Source organism: Felis catus, chromosome B3 (genome assembly GCF_018350175.1).
Source record: "Felis catus isolate Fca126 chromosome B3, F.catus_Fca126_mat1.0, whole genome shotgun sequence".
NCBI lineage: Eukaryota > Metazoa > Chordata > Mammalia > Carnivora > Felidae > Felis > Felis catus.
In genome coordinates this window covers 37,106,774-37,117,098 of record NC_058373.1, presented here as the reverse complement: position 1 = coordinate 37,117,098, position 10,325 = coordinate 37,106,774, and the positions used below count along the sequence as shown (strand labels likewise).

The window sequence follows — 10,325 nt, the reverse complement described above, 5'->3', positions numbered from 1 at the left end:
ACTGGAATTTCTGGTTTAGTGACTGAATATTTAGAATTTTGATAGAGGACATTTAATTGCCTGCCATCTACCTATACTCTTACATCAGATTTTATCTAACCATTTAGTTTTTGCCAAGGTGGCTAATGAAAAATAGTATTTCATGGTTTTGATTTGTGTTCCTTTATTATGAATGGGGTTGACACTTTCATATATTTACTGGCCCATTTGTATTTCTTTTGCTTGCTTTTGGGTTGTAGTCTTTTTCTTACTAGTTAGAAATTCTTTGGAAGTTTTGGGAAATTTTCTTTGTCATATGTCACAGTTTGTAGTTTGTTTTTTGACTTTGAATATAGTTGCTTTTATATCAGAAGTTTCCATTTTTATGTAGCCAAATTTATAATTTTTTAAAATGGATTCTGAGTTTTGTATCTTGCTTATAAGGTTGTCTCCATTCCAAGATGATAAATCTTTTTTACCCGTGTTTTCTTCTAATGCTTTTATGGCTTCTCTCTTCCATGTCTCCTCTCTCTTCTTTTTCTCCTCCTCCTCCTCCTCCTCCTCTTCCTCCTCTTCCTCCTCTTCCTCCTCTTCCTCCTCTTTTATCTGTCTGAGGGGCACCTGTGTGGCTCAGTTGGTTAAGCATCCAACACTTGATTTGATTTCGGCTTTGGTTTGTGAGAACAAGCCCCGTGTCGGGCTCCCTCACTGACAGTGCAGAGCCCGCTTGGGGTTTTCTCTCTCTCTGCTCATCCCCCACTCATGTACTCTCGTTCTCTCTCTCTCTCTCTCTCTCAAAGAACCATTAAAATAAATCAATCTTTTATCTACCAGGAATTTATTTTGATGTAAGGATCCAGCTAGCCGAATAGCTGGATTGGTACTGATACCAATCATAAACTAAATTTCCATTATGTAATGAGATCTTTTTCTGGGTTCTCTGTTTTATTCTGTTGATCTCGCAGTGTGGTGGACTGGGGATTATTGTCACGGCTCTATCATTTACAAGCTCTGTGGCCTGGGGTAAGTTACTTTTCTGTCCAAGCCTTAGTTTCTGTAAATCGGGATGATAATATTTAACTTGGACTGTGATGAGCAAACAAGAGAATCAAGATGCTTACCTAACAGTAACAAAGTGCTTGACATAGTGAAGTGCCTGGGTAATGTTAAATGTTAATAATACTAGTGGGGCTAATTGTTCATTTGTCTTCTTTTGGGGAGGGGATATAGTTTTTTTATTATTGTATGTTTATTTTTGCAGATGAATTCCGGTGTCATGTCATGTTGAAAGTTGATTTTGTTTAGCATTGAGTTAAGAGATTAATTTAGGGAGACTTGCTGTCTCTGTAAGTCTGAGCCTTTTTATCCAAAGGAGAGATAGTCCCATTTAGTGAAGTCTTATGTCTCTTAGAGATTTTTTAAGGTGTTTTTTTTTTTTTTTTTTTTTTTTTTTTTTTTTAGTGAAGTTCTTGCAAATATATTCCTTTTACTATTAGGTTCTGTGTTTATATTATGGGTAGGAGCTTTTTTTTTTTTTTTTCAATCACATACTTCTAAATGTTAATGTTTTTACATAGGCATTTTATTTTATTTATTAAAAAAAATTTTTTTTTTACGTTTATTCATCTTTGAGAGACAGAGAGAGAGACAGAGCATGAGCGGGGAAGGGGTAGAGAGAGGGAGACACAGAATCCGAAGCAGACTCCAGGCTCTGAGCTGTCAGCACAGAGCCCGACGTGGGGTTTGAACTCACAGACGGCGAGATCGTGACCCCAGCTGAAGTCGGATGCACAACCGACTGAGCCACCCAGGCGCCCCATTTACATAGGCATTTTAATGGATTTGCCTTTTTTTGAAAAATGAAATTGTTCATTGCTTTTGGATGTCACAGATACACTAATCATCATTTATAAGTGAAGCTTATTTTGCCTCTTATTTCAGTATTCATATTCTATATTTCTTATAGAATTACAGAACCAATTAATATTGGTTAAGATTATCCAAAGAGTATTAAGTGGTGGTATTGGAGCACATCCTTGGCACATGTTTGTTTTAAAATTTAGATTTAGGGTAGCCATTCCAGTCCCTTCCTAAAGACCTGAAAAAACCATGTAGTTCAAGCCTCTCGTTTTATAGCTGAGGATGTAAACCCAGAAAGAAGTGTTTTGTCCATGTAAGGTCATACAAGGGTTGAATGCCAGAGCCCAGGGTCAGCTCTGGGTCTTGACTCACAGAGCAGTGCTCTTTCACTCTCAGACTATTAGGCTGGCACAAGCAAAGATCCTCTTAGCATCTCTGCCAGGTCTGAGCCGGCTGTAATACCCAGCTGGAAATCATCCAGAAATCATCCAGACAAATTCTAAATCTTTTTTTTTTTCTGTGTTTCAAGTAATGTCTGCTGTATTAAAGTAACAGACGATCAGACTAAAGAAAATACTGGCAGCAATATATTTCATCAGGTTCTTAATCTAGAAAATGCCTGTGTGAGATGTAAATTTCAGGTGGTTCATAAAGACTTTGCATGTTGGCAAGCATAGACAAAACTAGCTATTCTAATTTCTCTGTGCTTTGTACATGTGGCGGGCTTGGTCTGTCCTGAGTGCAGTACTGGGGCGTGTTCCTGCCTCCAGCGGACACGCTGTGTCAGGGATGCGCGTACAAAAATAAGAAACATGGTCCCTGCCCTTGATAAGCTTGTCATCTAGCCAGATGCCCCTATTTGAAATCTGATTTTCTGTTTTTCCTCAGATCTTCATTTTAATTTCCCAAATAAAAGTTTATGATGCTACCTTTTGACTCTGGCTTGGGCCATTTTCTGAAAACCTTTCAGGAAACCGTGTCATTTGAGTTGCTGCTTGTCGTATTTTTCTGTGGTACCAGGGAGATAGGGGCAAAGAACGTGCACAGCTGATTTAGAAAGGGTGAATCCGTTAAGGAACAGTGCCCCCTTCTTTTTTAAGAAAATGTTTTTTTTCTGCTTCTACCCTACTTTGAACCTTGTGAGTTTGCTGGGGACATTTTAGCCTGTACCTTCCTGAGAAGTTACAGAGCCCAAGTGCCAGGCTTCTAACCCCCTCTCCACGCTTTACTAGCAAAACTCGTCCGTTCCTGTTCCTGTTTCAGTTTCCGTTTGGAACATGGTGTCCTACTTTAGTGTGATGTCAAAGCTAATGGAATAGATGGTGACACGAGAGCACTGGCCGGTTTTAATGTGGTCAATTAAGCCCGACTGCCCCTTGTGAAGAGTCTAGATGACGTAAATACTCACAGTAGGACAATTTTTTGAGATTTCAAAAAAAACAGTAAAAAGTAGTACAGAGTAAAGGGCTGACATGACCTCGGCTGGAGGTGAAAACGAAGGACAATGTGGTAGTGAATGAAAACAGGAGACCACTCCCCACTAATAGCTGTATTAAGTTAAGTCACCCAAGGCATATCTGGTGGTTGGAGAGACCTGGCCACTTCCTGTACGGGGTGAGGTGTGGTTGCAGTGAGTCATGCAGGAAAAAGAGCACGATTAAGCTGGCTGTTTCTCTTACAGGCTGCTTGGCACCCTGGGGCTTGAATCCGGGGGACTGGCTGAAGTCTAGAAGTCTAGTTTTGTATTCCAGGAGAGCACTGGTGCTAAGTGTTAAATGCTAAATGCTGATGGAGACAGCAACTTGTCTTTTAAAGACCTCTAGGAAAGGCCAGTTCCATACCTTCTGTGGAAAGCCCTTCCGCTTTTATTGTCCCCTCTCTGCCGTGTTTGTGTTCGCACTTTGCCCCTTCCACCTGGTAGCTATCGTGTGACCCAAGGGCAGCTGAGGAAGGCTCCACTGTTTAAGAAACTGACAATGACGTCTAGAGAATATTGTGGCTCTGGATTGCTGGTTCTATAAATTTAATGTGCTTAGCATTACCTGACAGGAAATTGGATCCGTGAGGTCTGGGGTAGAACTTGGTCTGTGGTTCTGATCAGGGCGGCCGTGGAATCCCACTCTGAGAAGCTCAGCTCTGGATAGATGATCTGCTCTAGGAGGCACGGTTTGCCCTCCAAGCTTACATGTCCACACCATTTGATGCCAGAAAGAAGCGGCCAGCTGGAACCGAGGGACACCAGAATTGATGGCCGCTTCCCTGCAGAGCACTGGGTGGTGATGGCACAGGGCTTGAGGCCTTTCTTGTCTACCCAAGCCCTGCACCTCAGTTTCCGCATCTTTTCTGAGAGCCTGCCTCCCCCCCACATGTTAGAGCAGCAGTGAGACCTCATAGAACATCGCGCAGGATTCACTTCACAACTCCTGTGTTTCTCCTCTCTGAGAGCCTAGAACTTAGGAAATCCTGAGAATCCGTGGACCGAATTCTAAAACCATCTTCTGTTGGTGTTTGGTTTATAAGAGACCTTGACCCATGTGTTTTTCTCCTATGCACTCGTTTGCTATAGGCTTGCTTACGCAAGTATCCCGTGGCCACCTGAAAGTCAAAGCAGCTTGTTTAGAGTAGCATCTAGGATGCTGATAAAGCTTTTAAAAGACGGAACCATTTTTAACTTGGTTCCACTTTATGTCAGCACTCGGAGTTCAGCCCTTAGCTCCATCATAAATATTCTTAACTACGGAATAGAGCATTGCTAATAATATCCATCTGTGAACCACAATATGAATTTTATGTTGATCTGCAGTTGCATTTTGGGCTGCTTGCCACTAAATGCCAAAACTGCTTCGGAGACTGCTCTCCGTCTCTCCTCCAGACAATAGCAGATGTGTTCAACTTCTCCCAGAGTCCCCTCGGGGCTCTGGAGACCCAGGAGAACTGGGTGAAGTCTGTAGCAGATCCCTCTCCAGAGACTTGCTGGAACAAGAAAGTCTTCCCAACTCTAGGCTGGAGTCAGGTTAACTTGAATATTATGAACGACAGCATAGTTCCCAGTGCTCATAATGGAAGGGCACCTATGTGTATTAACCCCTTATTTGTTTTCCAGCCTATATATTCACCTGCCTGTTGACCTCAGCTCGGCACATCTGTCACCAGAGGAACTCTAAAACAACAAAACTGATGCCTTGGCCCCTCTCCCAGTCAATTACATGTGAATCCCTGCGGTGGACCCTTGCATAGACATCTTTTAGAGCTCCTCAGGCCAGAGAACCGCTGTAGCGTGAGTTTGCTCCCTGTTAAATGCATCTCTGTGGCCCTACCAGGAACTCTGTAAGGTCTGTCTTGATCATTTATACCCCAGAGCAGATAAATTCAGAAAGGATTGATAAGAGAAACAGACGAGAGAGACACGAGGGGATGGCTGAAGGCCTTGAAGTTACAAAGTTCTGCCTTTTGACCAGTTAGTTGTTCTTGGTGTAGGGCCAGGGAGGGGCGTGAAGGGGCCGCGGAGCCCTGGGGATAAAGGTGGCCTCCGATGGGCTGGAGGTTCCCATTTGGCCACTTCTGGGTTGCGTCTGACCTGCAGATACGTTTTGTTTGGCCTGCAGCGTGGCCGCACATAGCAACTTTTTAAAGGTGAATGCCAGTCTCTAAAAGGCAGGTTTCACGTGAAAGCATTCTCTCAGAGTTGATGGTACCAGACAGAAGACTCGGTCTAAATCACACGTAATGGCATACGTGTGAGTGTGGGTTCATGGAGCATCCTTGAGTCAGGTGCTCCATTCATGAGGGCAAGACTCCAGCGAAACTTGACTCTAAATGGGGCCTTCTGATTTGGGGGTCACTATTTGAGAACAAATATTCCCATAGTTACTTTGTATTAATGCCTTCTGCTCCTTTAGTAATCCCCTCCCCCCCAAACCCCCCCCCCCCCCAGGCTGGGCTGTAATGACTATCCTACTTGAGAGACCGCAGTCCTAAAATGAGTGTGGGTTTTGCTGGGGATCCTAGGGCTATCTCTTAACTGCTCTGGTTCGGAGTGTCCTCATCCATGGGGGAACAAGATCAAATAATTTGTAAGTTTCTACCTCTGGCCTCTTGGGACTCCAGTGGCACAAGATTAGAAGGGAGCCCACTTGGTTGAAGAGCAGCCTGTGTGTAAAGGTGAAGAAGTTCCGGAGTATGAGGTCAGCACTGAAACGCTAGCCTGGAGAAGTCTGGGAGGCCAGAGAGGGAGGAGCTGGAACTAAGGACTGGAAGCTACAGTGACTTGTGGGCTTCAACCATCCAAATGGGTGAAGGGGGAGCTGGTGGTCTTGGGCGGGAAGAAGTGTTCCATCCCTGGAGATGTCCATCCCAGATCAGGCAGCCATTCGGAGGGGATGTCGTAGGGACCAAATGGTGGACAAGCCCCTTCCAAACATTTAGAGACAATGGGAAGAAAGCAGGGGCCCCCCAGCCACCTCCTTTCCTTCAGAGAAAAGACGCTGGCTCCCCGGGATAAGCCCTGCCCACAGAATGGGAGATAGCAAGCACCTTGGTTGTTTTCAATCACTGTATTTTTTTTTTAATAGTTTTAAAAAATATTTACGACAGTAAAGGTCGTACTATGGGACAGGGGGACAGATGCCTTTGATGCATCCCCCTTTCATTTCTATCTCAAAACAAGATTAAGGCATAAATTACTTGCTGGGCACCGGGCGTGCCTATTGTCCTCAAGGCGCCATCATTGGTGGTACCACTTGTCCCATGGGCCAGCGGATCAGGATCAGATATTTGCCACCGAGGTTCCATAGACTTGGGTGTCCCTGCACCGGCTTTAACCAGTGCATTCCAGAGAGCACCAGAGTGCATTCTAGCAGCGCTGGCTGAGCCCTTCTCGTGCACGGGGGGCAGTGGGCGGAAAAGGGGGACGGGAGGCTGTGTGTGCTTGTGGGGGGGGGGGCACGCACCCTCCTGCCACCCCACTGCCAGGCCTGGAGTTGTGCCGCACTCAGGGCAGGCAGGAAGACCAAGTAGGTACGGGGGACCCAGGGAGTGTGCCGACTGCAGGCTCCCGTGGGGTACGAGGAACAAAAGCCACCGAGGGGTATGTGCAGGGGTGGAGGGCCCACCTGCCTCCCCATCTCGGGGTGGGCGCCCCATATTCTGTGTCCCAGCTGCCTGTCACAGTCTCCATGCCCCAGGGTCTTTCTTCATCCCTGTCCAGCAGCTGTCATCACCAAGCCCTTGGCCGCGGGGGTTCATTCAGGGGCAGCTCTCCTGCCTGGGGAAGGGGTGAGTGGGACTTGAGAGCCTTGGGCAGCGCCGGGGTGGGGTGTGGGAGGACAGCACAGGATTCAGATCTGCTGCCCCACTGGGTCCTGCTGGGACTCGAGGCCTGGAGTGTGAAGAATGGGTTTGCACTGCCTTCTTCCTCTGCCGGTTTCTTCTGAGGATGGGACAGTTATGAATTCATAGCACCTAGTGGCGGGGGCAGCAAATGCCCCCACGAGCCCAGGGGAGGCTTTGGTGTGCCTTGGGAGGGGTCCCTTTAAATCACCAGGGATCTGTGTTGGAGGTGTCTTGGCCTCCCAGTAGAGCAGTCCCTCTTAAAACTGGCTTGAATTCCTTTCAGAGGGTGCAGGCTTGGTCTCTCAGGAGATGAGGTCAAGTGCAAAGCGAGCTGGCGTCTTCTCCACCCCAGCTCAGCGGGCCACGGGCCTGGGCCTGTACACTGCCTGGACTGGCGTCCTGGCCCCCATCAACTTGCAGCCTCCTCTGAGCCTCACTCCAGCACTTTGGGGGTGGGGTCCAGGCCAGGTTCCCTCCTGCGCTTGGCACTTTTAAAGAAGCCGAGCTGTGGGGGGGCAAAGGGAGAAGTCTCAGGGGTGGGCAGGGAGGACAAGACCTGTCTCTCCCACTTGCTTTCCCCCCACTAACGTTCCTAAGACTTCTTCCTGTTGAAGGCTTCCCCGAATACCCCAGCTAATACTGAGTACCAGCCCCCACCCCAGCCCAGCAGAACTCCCTTGGTGGGCCACGCAATGGGCCACTTAACTGGTGAGGGGGGATTGCAGTGGAGTGGATGGAGCCTGGGTCGGGAGGCAAGAAGTCATGCTGTGTGACCCTGCCCTCGTCAACAACCCTCTCTGGGCCTCCCTCGGCTCAGCTGTAACAGAAGGTTGAGACCAGGGATTCTTCACCTGAGGCTCAGTGACAGAGAGGGGTTTGGGGGCTTGTTAACCGCCTGACTGTTGGAGAAATTTTGTGGTTGTGTACTTGCTGCTGCTTCTACGAAGAGAAGACCGAGCTCCCGTCAGGTTCTCAAAGGAACCCACCAAAGGGTCAGAGCCACAGACTGAGGGCCCTCTGGAGGCCTTAGCCAATCTGCCTGCTGTGGTGAGATGTGGGTACTTAGGTAGCAGGAGGCACATTCTGAGGAGGAGGCCGGGTGGGTGCCAGCTCCCACGGGGAGGAGAACGCGTGGGCTGGCCACAGAGCCCGCAGGCCGGAGCCCCCCACCCCCAGCCGGCCTGGGCCGACCAGCCAGGATGCTGCTCTCCACCACCACCCTGCTGGGGCCTCACCTTCCAGAGTGCCAGGACGAGCAGGGCCAGCAGCAGGAGGCCCCCCAGCGTGCTGCCCACGATGATCCAGATGGGGATCTGCGAGTCCTCTTGCTTGGAGATCTCAAACGTAATCTGTAAGGGGAGGAGTGCGCCAGGTCAACAGCATTACTGTCCTGGGGCCCGGGGGGGCAGCCGGGGGGCAGGCGATGTCTAGTGCCTGGTGGGATCTGCTGGAGGCATGGGTGGCACCCAGCCTGCGGAGGCCTCAGAGGACCCAGCCCTTGCACAAAGGACACCTGAGTTAAATGACCCAGGTGATCCTGCCTCCTCTTTGAAACTTTCCGCCTTTGGCCTTGGGTTCTGTGCCATGTTCCACGGCTCTGTCCTGGGACCTCTTCCTTATCTACAGTCATTTCCTGGTGAGCTCAGCACCATCTTACCCAGTAGGCACAGGGAGCTCAGGGCCCTTAGTGCTCTTAGGGGCCCATGAAAATGTTCTAATTTCTTTTAAAATTCGAGGGAAAAACAAATATAATCTCTTGCCTGGCTTATATGTCTTTATATATATTTGTCATAAAATAATTTAAATTATTATTTTTGAATGTTTATTCTTGAGAGAGGGAGAGAGGTAGAGAGCAAGCAGGGGAGGGGCGGAGAGAGAGGGAGACAGAGAATCCCGAGCAGGCTCCGTGCCGTCACCACAGAGCCTGATGTGGGGCTCGAACTCACAAACTGTGAGATCATGACCTAAGCCCAAACCAAGAGTCAGATGCTTAACCGACTGAGCCACCCAGGCGCTCCTAATTTAAATTATTTCTAAGGAGGAAGGGTCTCCGAAGGTAAAAGTGCTCAGGGCCATGGAAAGCATAACACAGCCCTGGGCAAACTCGCTCCATTGTGAGGCTTTGAAACCTATATGCCAGGGGCGCCTGGGTTGCTCAGTCGGTTAAGCGGCCGACTTCGGCTCAGGTCATGATCTCACAGTCCGTGAGTTCGAGCCCCGTGTCGGGCTCTGTGCTGACAGCTTGGAGCCTGGAGCCTGCTTTGGATTCTGTGTCTCCCTCTCTCTGACCCTCCCCCGTTCATGCTCTGTCTCTCTCTGTCTCAAAAATAAATAAACGTTAAAAACCTATACGCGGACTGCTGTCACATTTCTCCCTTCTACCGGGACTCTCCACACTCCTATCCTCCTGTCTTCCTGGCCTGCTCGGCATTTTTAACAGGTGTCCAAACTCTTGATCCCACTCTGTACCCTCAACCCTGTTCCATCCCCGCCTTTCCCATGAAAGCAAATGCCAGCATGGTCCTTCCTCGCTGTCGCTCAGGCCAGAAACCTTGTACTCGTCACTGACTCCTACCTTTGCATCCACATGGACTCCAGCAAAGTCTGTCTGGCCTACCTTTGAAGCGCCCAGAATGTGGGAGTCCCGCCTCCAGGGCTACCTGCTTGGACTGAGCCCCCTGTGTCCCCCCTGGAGGCTGCAGGAGCCGGCTAACTGCCTCCCCCCTCCGGCCTCGCCCTCGGCAGTCTGTCCTCAGCATGGCAGCCTGACGAAGGCATATTTATTCTCTGCTCTGCTCCAGCCCCCCACGCAGGGTGGAAAAGAAGAGTCCTCGCGGGCGCCTGCCAGGCCTCACCCTCTCTGGTGCTGCTCATCTCGCTGGCCTCACCTCCTGCCCCCCCCCGTTGCTCTCTCTGCTCCAAGCCTGCAGCTACCTGGCCCTCCAGCATGCCAGCACACGTCCACCGGAGGCCTTTGTATTGCTGTCCCTCCCTTTCCGGCAGCACTTTCCCCCCCGAATAGCCACGCGACACCCCTCTTCTTCATAGTTTCTGATGTTAGTTTATCGAGGAGGCTTTTCCCAATCTCCTTGTATAAAATAGAACCGTCCCCCCCCCAAGTCTCCACCTTTAGGTGCCTGCATTTTTCGGGGCAG

The 10,325-nt window shown here is 49.2% G+C and overlaps 1 protein-coding gene across 1 annotated transcript in view; it reads right to left on the bottom strand.

The window, feature by feature from the left end:
* Window positions 1–6,377: 6,377 nt before the first annotated feature.
* Window positions 6,378–10,325, bottom strand: part of ITGA11 (integrin subunit alpha 11) — a 127,078-nt gene continuing 123,130 nt past the window's right edge. The window contains exons 29-30 of the mRNA XM_023255135.2: window positions 8,406–8,519; window positions 6,378–7,675 (exon numbers count right to left, since the gene is read on the bottom strand). Coding sequence (XP_023110903.2) covers window positions 7,604–7,675; window positions 8,406–8,519 — 186 coding nt within the window. The 3' untranslated portion in view covers window positions 6,378–7,603. The remainder of the gene's footprint in view (window positions 7,676–8,405; window positions 8,520–10,325) is intronic.